At 67.5% G+C, this 14,008-nt stretch overlaps 1 protein-coding gene across 6 annotated transcripts in view; it reads left to right on the forward strand.

Moving 5' to 3' along the window:
• The window catches only part of NTNG2 (netrin G2), a 53,884-nt gene extending 40,282 nt beyond the window's left edge, over positions 1-13,602 (forward strand). For 3 of the 6 annotated variants that reach the window (XM_045846203.1, XM_045846202.1, XM_045846204.1), the window contains 7 exons: positions 2,145-2,317; positions 3,393-3,419; positions 7,394-7,468; positions 8,801-8,902; positions 10,289-10,456; positions 11,872-12,006; positions 12,666-13,602. In XM_045846203.1, coding sequence (XP_045702159.1) covers positions 2,145-2,317; positions 3,393-3,419; positions 7,394-7,468; positions 8,801-8,902; positions 10,289-10,456; positions 11,872-12,006; positions 12,666-12,901 — 916 coding nt within the window. In that variant the 3' untranslated portion in view covers positions 12,902-13,602. Of the gene's footprint in view, positions 1-2,144; positions 2,318-3,392; positions 3,424-4,223; positions 4,358-7,393; positions 7,469-8,800; positions 8,903-10,288; positions 10,457-11,871; positions 12,007-12,665 lie in introns of all 6 variants that reach the window. The other 3 variants (XM_045846205.1, XM_045846206.1, XM_045846207.1) reach the window with 2 other exon arrangements.
• Positions 13,603-14,008: the final 406 nt, after the last annotated feature.

Consider the following 14,008-nt stretch of genomic DNA (forward strand, 5'->3'; position numbering starts at 1 on the left):
GGGACGGGCTTCGCCACGGGCCCCTGCTCCACCCCGTGTCACGGGGATGCCGGGTCCATGGCTGGACCTGGGACTTGAGCGCTCTTCTCAGCCCTAGGGCCTTACTCCTTCCGGAAGGTTCTCCCCTCCTCACCCGAGTAACACGTGGTCCTCCTTCAGGTTTTAGCTTAAAGCCACTCACCTGCTCGCACGTGACCCAGTCCGGCCCCCCTGGGGCCCCGGCTCCTCCCGATGATGTCAGGCGCCGGAGCAGTGGGCATTCATGAGAGACCTGCGTGGCTGCCGCTTTTAAACTGAGGGCCTTTACTAATCTTCAGGCTGTAGGTGAGCAGAAATTGGGCAGATTGCACAGAAAGCTCCCCAACTCCCTTGCCGGCCCTGCACAGCCTCCTCTGGCTAACCTCCGGCGTCAGCCGGTGCCTCTGTGACAGCGGACGGGCCCACGCCGATGCATTATTAATGGGCTTCCCTCTCGGTGGTGTGGTTCTGCGGGCTTGGACACGTGTCCGATGTCATGTATCCAGCAGGACGATGTCACACAGAGTCGTTCCGCCTGCTCATCCGCCGCCCCCCCACCCACTGATTTCTTAGGTGTCTCCCCGCTAGACCCCACCCTTCATCGGAGTAGGGACCCCATCTGCTCCGTACCCACTGCCCCCGCTCAGAGCCTGGTGCATAACAGGTGCCCTAGAAATAGTTGTCTTTGCGTAATTGAATAAAACAGGATTCTGTTAAACACGTTATCCTGCAATTTGCTTTTTACTAATATTGAAGTATACCTTGGACGTGTTCCCGTGTCAGAATATAGAGCATTGTCTGTCTTTCACTTGTTGCCGTGGGAGATTTCCAGCACGCCCACGGAAACAGAGACTACTACAGCAGCCACCAGCCAGGCAGCTGTGGGCCTGCCCGGCCCTGCCCCCGCTCACAGCCGCTCTCGCTCGCCCCGCCTCTGCCCAGGTCCCCCCTTCCCGCTGTTGGGGAGCAAACCCCGGGCAGCAGAACCTCGCCCGTCAGTGTCCCGATGTGACCCTCTGAAACCATGACCTCGGGCCCACCACTGCACCGTGAACGTTCGCCTAGTTCGTCAAGCACAGTCAGTTCAGACTTCCAGCCGTCCCACGAAGACACGTTCTGCTTGTCTGAGTTTGGGGGTTGAGCGAAGGGAGGTCTGCACCCCGCTGCTGCCGGGGGTCTGCCTCTGGGGTCCCTCTCCGCCTGGCCCTCCTCCGTCCGTCCGTCCATCCGGGTCGGACTCTGCGACTCGCCTGCTAGGGAACCTGAGCGGCGCTTTGGGGCTCCCCGCCCTGCCCCCACCCCTACCCTCATCTGGATTCTGCCGGCCGCACCGCCCTGGTGTTGAGTGTGTCTCTCTGTCCCCTCTGTTTCCTGCACAATCTTCGCTGGATCCAGAGGCTTGATCCGGTTCGAGTTCAGTGTGTGTGACAAGACGGCTTCTGGGCCGGGGTGTCCTTCCTTCCGCCTGGAAACGTCCCTCTGGTTGTCTCTCTGCGACGTGCCAGGCTGGTGGGATGCAGAGCAGAGGGGCTGCTACCCGGCGACCTCCTAATTCTGTCATTCCTCCTTCGACGGTTTGCTGGAGTGTTTCCATAAAGGAGACACCCCGTCTGCCGCGGGTGTCCCAGGGGTGCCGTCTGCGAGGGACAGGCAGGACCCACGCTCCGTCCTTGCCCTCCAGTGGCTCGGTCGCAGAACGACGGGTTGCCTGTGAACATCCGAGTGAGGGAACCATACACGTGTGGACGAGCTGATGGGGGCTTGGGAGACGGGCAGGTTTCCTCTGCGGCCTTCAGGGTGTGGGCGTGGCCGCAGTTGCCAGCACAGTGCCGCCCGGGCCAGGTAGGTCCGCAGCCACCGAGCAGCTCCTGCTCTCCGTCAACCCACCTCCGTCCAGCGCAGAGCCAGGAGCTGGGCTGCTGCACACGCGGCCTCTGGGACCAGGGCACCTTGCACCCCGCCCCGGCAGAGACAGAGACGTAGTGAGCCCTCGCACCCCTGACCACGGAGAGGCCGGCAGCTGGGTCCAGGGCGGCCTTCATCCTGGGTGAGGATGGGGTCCCGGCCGGGCCGGCCCGACGCCTCCCGCGCCCGGCTCGCCGACCCTCTGTCCCGTGTCCCCGCAGGTGCAAGTGCAACCTGCACGCCAGCCTGTGCTCCGTGCGCGAGGGCAGCCTGCAGTGCGAGTGCGAGCACAACACCACGGGCCCCGACTGCGGCCGCTGCCGCAGGAACTTCCGCACCCGGTCCTGGCGGGCCGGCTCCTACCTGCCGCTGCCCCACGGCTCTCCCAACGCGTGTACGTACGGCCCCCGTGCCCCCGCCTCCAGCCAGCAAGGCCATGGTCCCCCCCCCGGCCCCCCTCTCCTCCCTGCGCCCCATTCTCCTTCCAGAAGGGTCCTCCAGCGTCTCCGGACCCCCACAGACCAAGACTCGGCCCTGAGGGTCACGCCCAGTGACGGACAGACAGGCTGGGCCCCGCCTTGACTCTGACACCTCTCCTCCCCCCGGCCCTATCCGGGCAGCTGAAGTTGCCTTGTTTGGGGTGCTGCCTCTGCACCCCGCTTCCCCAGGCCTCCAGGGGCAAGGGGGGGGGCTGGCATGTTCCATGTCCTCAGCCAAAAACCTTCTCACCCGGGCCCCCACCTTCGCTGGGACAGCCAGGAGAAGAGAGTCCCAAGAAACGCAGCCTGAAGCAAGCCCCTCAGGTCCCCATCTCAGCAGGAGTCCCTGACAGCCAGGGGCCAAGCCCTCAACGACAGCCCCACCTGCCCCTCTCCCGCAGGCCCCCCCTCCGCCCTCTCTCTGCAGACACGGGCCTCTCCTCACCTGGGGGCCCGGGCTCCAGACCCTTGGGTGCCCTGCGCCCAGTGACCACAGAATGAAACCCTGACTAGCCACGCCCCCTTCCAAGGCCCCGTGAGGCCATTCACCCCACACACCTCGCGCCCCTCCCCGCCCCAAGTGTCTCTCCGGCCTGGATCTTTCTGTCCCTGTGGCGTGGTGTTGCCCCCCCGACACTCCTGTTCTCTGACACCCCATCGCCCCCCAAAACAGCCTCCCGCCTGTTCTCACCAAGCCTCCTTGTCCCGTGTCTAGTAAGAGAGGCGCATGTGCACCCCCAGCAGAGTGTGTGGCCCTGACGGAATGAGTCTTGGCTCTGAGACTCAGTTTCTCTGTCTGCAAAATGGGCGAAGGGCAGCCCCTCCCTTTCGGGGCAGCGATACACGTTCTGGTCCCTGCAAAGTGGGGGCTCACGATGGCGGGGACTGTGAGCTCCCTCCCCCGGCCCCGCCCCCACCCCCCAGCAAGGAAGAAGGGGCCTGGGTCCTTGCTTCTCCGGCCACCACCCTGTGACCCTTCTCTCCCCACAGGTGCTGCTGCAGGCTCCGCCGTTGGCAGTAAGTACACACCCGGGTCCCCACCCTGGGGACAGTGACAGGGACCCGCAATGCTCGAGCCCCTTTGCATGTCCCGGAAAGAGCAGGAGACAAAAGCAGGGGGTCCCCTGACCCTGCTGGGCACTCAGGGTCCCCCCCCCCCCCCCCGCAGCTGCGCTTTGTGCACGCTCATCTCTGTCTGCTCCTCCCGCCCCCTTTCACTGGCCCTGCGGCCACCCCTCACCCCCCACCCCCCACTGTTTCTCCCTCAAGCTTCTTGGTTAGTGCTGCTTTGGAAAGGTCCCCGCGACCCCTGGGTGAATCATCCTGGCCGCACCTCTGGCCAGGCAGGAGTGGGGGTCACCGCCTTCCCCACCAGACCAGCGTGAGCCGGCGCCTGAGGCGTCCAGAGCAGGCAGGGCACCCGCAGGAGGGACAGGGGCGTCCCGAGGGCTCACGGAGGAAGGCTCGGGAGGGTGGGCGTGGGTGCCTGGCAGACACCACACACCCTGTCTCACTTGCTCTGAGTCGGGTGCGGGCCCACTGGGCGGTCACAGTGTCGCATTTGACCCTGGCACCCGGTGGGCGTGGCCACCGGCTCCGGGAGTGCCTGCCAGCGCCAAGCAAGCTCAGAAATGCATCTGGGGGACACGGCCTCCCTCCGCCGGGGCTCTGTGGGGCCGTGCCAGCCCCAGGGGCACCTGCTGGGGCACCAGTGGAAGGGGGCGCCCGAGGCAGCTGGATCTGGAGGGGACTCGGATCCACGCCATGGGGCCCTAAGTTCTTCCCTGGGCTGCCCCACGACCTCCACCCTCTCTCACCAAGCATCAGCAGGTTCCGGGAAGACCCCATCCCCAAAGCCCCCATGGGCACTGTGGCCATGAAGGGGGACCCGACCACTCCCGTCCTCTCCATATCCACTGCTTGGGGGATGGCCCCCGGCAGCCCACCGCCCACAGGTGGGGGCCCAGGCACAGCCCAGGTGCCCCACCTTTCCCAGTCCCTGCCCAGCCCCTGCCTCTCGCTGTGGCGTGACATGATGCGGTGGGGTCACAGGCCCTGGGGAGGGCGGGCACGGCTCATAGAGAAACTAGGACCCTACAGGTCCCAGAGGGTGTGGCCGAGGGGCCTCGGGGCCATCTGGGCCCCAACCTGGGGTTCAGGGCTCCCTTCAAGCTCCTAGAGTCTCCTTCTTCTCCACGCTGCACCCCGCCCCCCAACAATGCACTGCTCAGAAGGGCACCAAACCAGCACGGCCGAACGGGCAGGGGGACCCGGAAGGACGGGCCCGTGGCAGCAAGGCCACGCACGGCTCACCCAAAGCCAGCGCCTGTCTCCAGTGGGACTCCGGCTTCAGCGCCGCCTCTGCAGGCGGCCCCACACCCTGCTCTGCCCAGCCCTCGGCAGCCCGGCCCCCGGAGCAGCCCAGAAGGCAGGGCAGCTGGGCCTTGCGGCCGGGTGTTTGGGATACAGGCCGCAGGGCACCTGGGGTCAGGCTGGGGCCCGGCTCCTCGCCCACGTCAACTGGAGCAGCCACCCCCGGGGCCCCCCCTCACGACAGAATTGCAAACAGGGCTCTCTGGGCCTCACTCCCCTCCAGAGCGGGACTGGCCTGTGCTCGGGGCGTGGGGTGCTGGGTGGCCCTCTGGTGCCACCTGGGGTCTCCCCAGACTGCTCCCTGCAGGGGCCAGGCGCCCCGAGGGGACCTGTGGTGACATACCGCAGTCTCTCTCCTCCTTCACCCTCTTCCCGGGGCGGGGGGGGGGGGCACTGGCAGGAGGTGGGGCCAGCCAGGAGGGTCCAGGGTTTCCTGGGGTGGGGCGGTCCTCGTGGCCCCGAAATCGCCTGCGAGGTGGAGGACGGTGGGGCGGGGGGCAGGCTGGGAACCCTGGCGTGGGTCAGCCCACCGCCCGAGACCGGTGCTTTCCTTGCCGAGCCGGCGAGGGGCGGCCCGGAACAAACCAGTCGTGGCGGGCGCCGCGTCTGCCCGCTCCCGGTGCTCCGTCCGGGCGGGGCTGGATGCTCTTGCATACACGCTGAGGGCCCCGGACTCTGTTTTCTGAGCTGCTGCTGATGCGGTGCGAGGGCGCAGGGCACACCACAGAGCAGGACCCTTCAGGGAGAGGCCAGGGCCGTGAGCTGAGGAGACAAGGAAGCCTGGACTCGGGAGGAGGGGGCGCCCCTTCCGCTGCGGGGGACGTCCAGTGAGGCCGTGGTCGGCCGTGCGGCCTGAGCCCGGCGCCGGGGCCTCAGGGGAGCAGGCGGTGCCAGGGTGCGGGCCGTGACTGCAGGGGCTGTGTCTCGGGGTCACCACTCCTCCTGGGCCGCAGACGCCTGTGCCCGGGCCCCGGTCGTACTGGACCCCGCTAAGGAAGACAGGCGCCGCAGTGGTGGGGTGCACCCTCACCCGGACTCGCAGCTCTGCGAGGTGGGGGCTGCCGTTGCCCTCGCCCCCAGGAGCGGGTGTTCAGGCTCAGGAAGAGGCGGCTGGGCTGAGGGTGTGAAAACGAACCCACAAAGCTGCGGAGGAGAGAAAAGCAAGCAGTGACAGAGGCACCTGGGCAGGACTGAACTCGGGGCGGGGCTCGCTGGCCCCCGGGGGTTCCTGCGGCTCCCGGCCCAGCGCCACTGCCCTGAGCCCCGGCTGGGGGTGGGGGTGGGGGGCAGGGACACTGGGAGGTGGAGGTGGCGCCGTCATTGCGCCCGGCTCCCCCAGCTCCCGACTCCCAGGGAACAGCCGGGGCCTCCATCTGCTCCTGGCACAGGACACGGGGCCCGCGAGAATGCTCTCCCGGCACACCTGAGTCCGTCCCTGGAGAGCCCTGCGGGGGGGCCTCTCCCGCCCCCAAATCCCTGTCCCTGGAAAGGTCCCGAGTCTCTCCAGGCACCTGCCGGCAGGTGCTTCGGGCTCTTTGGCTGGGGGCCAGCTGGCCCGGGGACCGCTGGCCCAGATGTTTCTGCTTCCTGCCAACGTCAAGCTGCCCGAAGGGCGGGGCCGCCTGGTGGAAAAGGCCACCCCCGACCTCTAATCCTCGCCCCGAGGGGGAGGCGGGGGCGGCGCCACAGCCAGAGGCCTTGGCGCGGGTTTCTGCGCCTCTAATGAGGCCCCGCCGACCGCGGCCGCGGCCTCGGCTCCTCGCCGAGCACGGCGGTCACGTCCGTGTGGTGTCTGAAGGCTCCCGGCTCGCGGCTCCCAGCCCCCGGCTGGAGCGGCGCCCGCACCTTCCAGCTGGTAGATTTCCTTCTTCTTTCCCTGCGAGCTGGCATCCCCTGTGATCCCTGCAGAAGTGGGAGGAATCCGATTTCTCCACCGTCCCTCTGGGTTTGTCCTTTGAAATGTGGCGCCGGGCGACGCCCCGACTGGGTCGGGTCAGCCGCTGCTTCCCCGGCCGAGTGTCCGTCCAGTCGGCCTTGGAGACGGCACCGTGGCGTCTGGGGGTGGGCTGACGCACACAGGGGTCCCTGGGGAGAACGGGCCCACACCAGGGGTCGGAGGGGAGCCGGTGGCCGGAGGGGCAGGCCGGACGCCGGCGGGCGCGCGCCGCCGCGCCGGGTCGGACGGGGGCCTGCGAGGGCCCTTCCGCACACGTCTGACGTCTCGGCCAGAACACGCGCCTCCTTCTCAGCCGCCGGCGCGAGAGGCCTGGGCCCGGGTGTGGGGCTCGGTGTCGCTCTGCCCTTCAGTCGGGGGACGGGCCCACACGGGGAGGGCAGCAGAGTGCCCGAACCAGGGGTCCCGCCGCAGACGGGAGTGCCCGGAGTCTCAGGCACGGAGGTGCCCGCCCGCCGGGTTTCGGGCCCGTGGGCGCCCGCCGCAGGCTGCAGTAGTGCAGACGGAGACGGACCTCGTCCTCCGTGGCAGGCGCAGACAGCGCTTCTTACAGAGCCATGTCTGATAGGGGGCCTGTGGGGCAGGGATGCCGCAGACCGTCCCCAGGACACCCCCGGCCCCACCCTCTTGTGTGACTTGCTGTCTTCTTTTCTTCCCCCCCAAGAGTGGATCAGGCCGTGGACGGCAGCCCCCCCAGGGGAGAGATCCCCCTGGCCCCAGGGGTCCTCCAGTGCACAAGGTATGGGGGGATCTTCTTCTTAGACCCTCAGGCCCCTCCCCCTTAGTGGAGGTAGCAGGTGTACATGGTGGGGACCTGGGGTGGGGGCCGCAGGGGACTGAGGGTGGGGCCTTGGTGCTCTCCTTGACCCCCACCTACCTCTCACCTGCTTAGGGTCAGTGACATCACCAAACCCGCCCTTGTGATCACACATCCCCCCAAGCACTGGGGAGCCCAGTGCAGGCGCAATGGAGCGCTGAGTGTCAGGGCTTCCTGCAGGGGGCGACTGCGAGCACAACAGGGCGATAACAGGAGAAGTGCGCCCCGGGCCATTCCGGTGGCAGGCCCGACGGGCAAAGGCTTCGCGGTGGTGTGGCCGGGAGCGGCCCACCCAGCAGGGGAAGGGGTGCTGGATGAGGGAGGGCCGAGGCGGCGGCAGGCCCAGAGCCTCGCGCCCCAACGGCGGGGGAGGAGGCACACCTGGGCTTGTTTGCAGCCACAGATGGGCGGGCGCGCACAGGGCGCACGCGGACTTGCCCCAGTCTCCAAGAAGGGGAGCCACCCTCCTCCCAGCCCCCCTGTTCCCTGGACATTAGACTCTAATGCCCTGGTAGGCAGGAGTGCTGTCTCCCCCTGTCCTAATTCAGTTCCCCTCCACACGGGCTCTGCCTGGGCGCCGGGCCGGGAGCAGGGGTTTGAGCGCCCTCTGCTGGCAGGATGTTGCGGAGCAGGAACCAGAATCGGCGAGGGAGGGTCTGCAGTTAGCTCCCAGACGCTGACAGTTGGAGGGGCTGGAGCCACCACTTCCCGGCCCTGCACTGGCTGGGACACCAGACTCCGGGAGCCTGGCAGGCTCGCCCGGACACGTGGGGCGGGTCCTGGACGGGCCGTGCCCTGCAACGCGTGCCAGTGGGGAACCGGGGACGGGAAAGGCCTGGCTGTGGCTGGGGCAGGAGAAGCTTCGGGGGGGAGGAGGGATGCCAAAGGCGCGTGTGGCTGCCACTCGCAGACTCGGGGGGTGATGCTCCCGGGAGCCTGGGGGGCGGGGACAGGGGAGCAGAGGAGAAGCCCTGTGTCCGACCCGCCGAGAGACTGTCGGGGGCTTCTGTGCAGTGACTCGGGGGTCTGCCCAGCTGGGCGTGGCGATGCTGTCTGAGGCGGGGACCCACGGCAGGCTGGTTCTGGGCGCTGCTGGATGTGCTCGGTCACCTCCACTCCGAGCGGGTGGCAGAGCCGCCCGGAGCTCACCAGGGCTCCTTGGGGGCCCTTGCTGGGCCTTCCCTGGGCCCGGACCGGCCACCCCGGGCAGCGGGACTGTGGCTGACGGAAGAGTTTGCTTCCCGTCTCTCTAAGCTGCGGGCACCTTCACCGCTGCCCCCACCCCCGCCAAGGCCTCCAAGCCTTCCCAGCTCAGGCCCAAATCTCCTCAAGTGGTGCCTGTTGGAGAGTTCCCAGGTAAGAGGAAGGCCCCAGCGCCGGGTCAGCCCTCCTCCAGTAACCCCCCTCCCCCCCATCCATCCTCATGGGAAGAAACTGAGGCGGGGAGGAGGGCCGAGACCAGGCTCACAAACTCTCCCGGGGAGCTGGGTCAAGGTGAAGCTGAGCCTGTCTTCTCTCCAATCCCCCCCCGCCCCCCGCCACCACCCCCCAAGGGAGCTGGGAGCAGGCGTGAGTCAGAGGCACAGCAGGCAGCGCAGAGCAGCTGCCGGGAAGAGCCTGTCCCGGCTCCCCTGGGGGGTGTGGCCCGGGGCTGGTCTCCACTGAAGCAAGACCTGGGACACAAGGGTCACCACACTGCTCCTCGGGACACTGGGAGGGTGCCCTGCCTTCTCGTCCCTGAAGGGACAAGGTCCAGGAGGCCCATCTCTTTGGCTCATTTCCGCGAGGTCTCCCACGGCTGCGGCCCCTGACACCGGGTCCTCCCCGCTCTCCCGCCACAGAAGGGAGGCTGGGTCCTCTGGAGACACCTAGCAGGCACTTCAGAGAGGGTGGCCGGCACCCTCCCTTGGTCAGGGGCAGCCACACTGGCTTTCTTAGTCAAGGAGGTGTTGAGCCCCATTGGAAGGACACGAAGAAATGTCCCCCATTCTTATGTCAGGGAAGGTGACCCTCCTCGCCAGACCCCACCCCTTTACGAGGGGGTGGAATCCACCTCCATCCGTGGGGCCTTGCCCCAGGCGGTCACGGGGCTCGCCCCATGCCTGGAGCGGATGCAGGGCTGGGGAGAGGGTGGCCTGGTGCAGAGCTGGGGTCTTCCAGCAGAGATGGTGTCCTGTGGTTGGAGTCCAACGCTGGACTCCGAGGCTGGAGGGAGATGAGGTGGGCGGGTCCTCCGGTGTCAATCAGATTTGCAGAACAGCTCAGGCTAATAAGAAGGGCCCTGCAGGTGGCATTCTTCCTTCCAAACGTCTTCCAAAGCAGCATGGGGAAGAAGCTTCTGGCCCTTTCCATCCATCCTGCCCAGCATTCATGCATGCACCTACCCTTCAGTGAGCCTCTGGGGGTGTGGTGGCGAACACCCGCACTGGGCGCACAGTCCGGTGGCCATTCCCCCCACCCCCGCATGAATCACTCCTAATCACCCTGGCGTGCCTAGCCCACTGGCCCTCCCTGGACCCCAGCCATGGTGGGCGGTGGGGGGCGCTTTGCAGGCCAGGCTCAAGCTGGCAGGCCCATCTCTTCCCTGAACCTCCCTCCACCGGGTCCGACACCCTGTGGGCCCCAGGGCGGGCCCTGCCTCTCCCTGTGCCTCAGTTTCCCTGCACCCATGGGGGAGGGGCGGCAGGAGGGCGCCGTCTCCCTGCACCCCTGACCCCGGTGTCTCCCGCGCCACCGGCCCAGACTGCGAGTGCTATGGCCACTCCAACCGCTGCAGCTACATAGATTTCCTCAACGTGGTGACCTGCGTCAGCTGCAAGCACAACACGCGAGGCCAGCACTGCCAGCACTGCCGCCTGGGCTTCTACCGCAACGGCTCCGCCGAGCTGGACGACGAGAACGTGTGCATCGGTGAGCCGGGCGGGGCGGGGCGGGGCGGGGCGGGGTCTGAACACCCCCGGGTTGGGAGCCCGGGAGGATGCGGGAATTCCCATCCCAGGGCCCACGAAGCCCCCGAATCTGCTCTGTCAATCACGTCCCAGTCTGGTTCCGGGCCACGGGCTGGGGTCAGAGACTGGTTCGAGTCCTAGGGAAGCCATCGTTATCCCCGCCCACCGGTTTCCTGGACGTTTGACTCTCGCGGCCCGTGAGGCAGGAACGCGCCTGCCGCTTCTGGATTCAATTCCCCTCGCTCCAGCTGCAGCTCCGGGCTGTGAGCAGGGCTCTGAGCGCCCTCTGCTGGCAGGATGAGTTTGCTCTGTGCAGTTGGGCAATTCCCTTCCCGTCTCCCGGCATCCCGGGTTTCTCTGCTTGTAAAATCAGGAGAGGAATCAGATCAAAGGTTTTCAACCCTTTTCCGCGGCTAAAAGCCAGAAAATTCTCAAATGAAATTCTTTGAACGCTTTATAAGCACAGCCCCAGTGGGTTTTTTTAAAACTCTGCTCCAGAACTGGCTTTGGGACCCTGGGCCTGGGCAGAGACAGGCCATCCCGAAAGGCCAAAGCCGTGGCCCCGGACCAGCGCCCACCATGCCCACCACCCCCGCCCCTGTCTCCAGCAGAGGCCAAAGCTCAGCCCTGGTGCCCAACCCCTGGGGCTCCCACCGCCCACCCCCAGGCCAGCTCTGGTTTGGAAGAGGGCGGGGGGTCCGCCCACACAGCTGGAACTGTCGGTCTGAATCACAGCCGCGGCCTCTGGGTAATCCCATCAACTCCAAAGTGATCCAGACGGAATTGTGGTGCAGACGTCACACGGCTGGTGGCAGGGGCAGGGCTGGGCCTCCGGATCCGATTAGAGGCACCCCTCCCCCCCCAGCGTCCCTCTGCCTTAACCTCCAGGCCCAGCACTGGGCTTCTCGGATCCCTGGAGGGGGGACATTTGTCCCGTGCTGTGCATGGGCCTCAGGAGACCAGCTGGAGAGGCTGCAGGCCTCTGAGGCTGCTCCTGCATGGGCCCTGGAAGGACCTACAGGTGTGGGCTGCATTTCCCACCCCCAACACACACTCACCCCTACCCACCTCAGGCCCCGGACAGAGGGCCCCGGCCTCTGATGAGGCTCCGTGCGCCTGTCAGAGCTGTTTGGAAGTGACTGCTCTGGTCACAGATGGGGAGACTGAGGCCCAGAGAGGGGGAGAGTCTGTCCCAGACCACACAGCGCCGGAGGGGGAGGGGCGCCAGGGAATGAAGTCGGTCTTCCGTCAAGTTCGGACCCCCGCCATCTAGCCACCGGCTAACGTGTACTCCGCGCGCCCACCGAGCTGGCCGGGTGGGGTGGGGTCCGTGCCCACAAGTCGCCCTGAGCGCACGCGGCGCCCCTGTCCGTCCAGAGTGCAACTGCAACCAGATCGGCTCCATGCACGACCGGTGCAACGAGACGGGCTTCTGCGAGTGCCGCGAGGGCGCGGCGGGACCCAAGTGCGACGACTGCCTCCCCACACACTACTGGCGCCAAGGCTGTTACCGTGAGTGCGCGCCCGCTGGCGGGCGGGGCCTGGTGCTGGGGGGGCGGGGCGACGGGCGGGGCCTGGTGCGGGGGGGCGGAGCGGTGGGCGGGGCGCCGGGAAGCCAATGCTGCGGGGCAGGGGCCCGGCGCATTGGCAGGGCTTAGAGAGGTGGCCTGAAGTTGCCGGAGACGGTGTCGCGGGCGCAGGGCGGGTGCAGGGGGGGAGAGGGCCTGGGCAACTGCGGATAGGGTTGGGGTCAAGTGCGAACCCCGAGAGGCTGAGCTGGAGTTGTCTGGGAAGGGAGCTGGAGGCAAAGTGCAGCTGGGGGTTGGTTGGAGTTGGCTGGGGGAGGAAGGCAGCGAGGCTGTCGGAGGAAAAGGCCTGGCGGAGACTCGCGTTAGCCGAGGTAAGAAGATGGGCGAGCGCTCCAGCCACACGGAACAGCCCCAAGGCCAGTGCCGGGAGTGGAAGGGAGGCACAGGCGAGGTCTCCTTGACGTAGTCACCGTCCACGCGGGGACGTTCCACACCAAGTGCGCCCCGAGTCTCCAGCACCCACCTGGTCCAAGCGGCACCCCCAGGAGCTTGCCATATCCCGTCTCAGAAGCTCCGACTTGGGTGGGGGAGGTGGAGTTGGACTGGGCCTCGACTCGAGTTAACTGCCCCTTCGCCCCGCAGCCAATGTGTGCGACGACGACCAGCTGCTCTGCCAGAACGGCGGCACCTGCGTGCAGAACCAGCGCTGCGCCTGTCCGCGCGGCTACACCGGCGTGCACTGCGAGCAGCCCCGCTGCGACCCCGCAGACGAGGACGGGGGCCTGGACTGCGACCACGCGCCGGGGGCCTCACCGCGCCCCACCACCCTGCTCGGCTGCCTCCTGCTGCTGGGTCTGGCCGCCCACCTCGGCTGCTGAGCCGACCGGAGGACCCGCGGCCAGCGAGGGCCAGTCTGCGCGCTGTGCGCCCTAGGCCCTGCGCCCCGGGGGCCGGGCGACGAGAAGGGTGCGGCCCGAGCTGCTCCCAGGTGCTACTCAGCGGAGTCCTCCGCGCTCCTCCCGACCCCCTCCGTGGCACCTGCCCCCGCCCTGGCGCTGCAGCAGGGGGCGCCGAGGGGTCCTGAGCCCAGCGGCCTGCTATTCTGGTCTTAGTTTTTCTACGTGCCGCAGCCCCTCTCCTCATATATTTTTTTTTGCTGGCGGTGAGACCAAGGGCGGAGGGAAACGCTGCTCGCCCAGCACCGCAGGTCCACACACACGACTGTTGCGGACACCCCGCGCCCGTCCCTGGCTCGCCCTCAGCCGGCGGACCGGAAGTCCAGCTGCGACACCTGCAGCCGCCGCTGACTTCGCCCTATATTCCTTCTCCGTTCTCCTCTGCAGCCCACCGGACGCCAGGCGGGAACCACGCCCGGGCCCGGGAGCTCTTGTCCGGGGCAGGGAGGAGGAGGAGGAGAGCTGGGGGGGGGGGGGGCGGCGGCTGGAAACTCCGTTTTGTAGAGAACTATTTTTGTTCGTGTTAACCGTCCCCTGCAGGGAGGGGCAGGAGCGGGGCGCCGGTCACCGCGGCGTGGTTGACGGTGTGTAACTGCACAGAGTAAAGGTCTGCTCGCTGCTGCCTCCGGGGCCTGCTTTCTTTGTGTTCGCTGGGGATTGCAAGAGGAGCCCAGGAAACAGCCTTCCAGCGCCCGTGTCCCTCTGAGGCCACCTTCTCCAGGCCCTTCGGGGAAGGAGACCGGGCAGCCCCGCCCACCACGGGCGGGGCCGGCGGAGCGCTCTCGCCGGAGCCAGGCACGTGGCCTTGCCGGGGACCCGCTTATTCCCCAAACTTGGGAGGGTGCCTCCCTCCTCTCACCAAAAACCAAACCAAACCAAACCAAACCAAGCCCGGCTTATTGTACTTTTCCTCGGCTGTCCTCAAGTCTGCGAGCGTGGGGTGGGCGTTGGGATGGCCGCTGAGAAGCCCGAGGGACGCGGCTGGCCCCGCCTTCTGGTGCGGCGTCACTTCCGCGCTCGGGTTCTGAA

This window comes from Phyllostomus hastatus, unplaced genomic scaffold (assembly GCF_019186645.2).
Source record: "Phyllostomus hastatus isolate PE091 unplaced genomic scaffold, TTU_PhHast_1.1 phas_contig_495, whole genome shotgun sequence".
Lineage (NCBI taxonomy): Eukaryota > Metazoa > Chordata > Mammalia > Chiroptera > Phyllostomidae > Phyllostomus > Phyllostomus hastatus.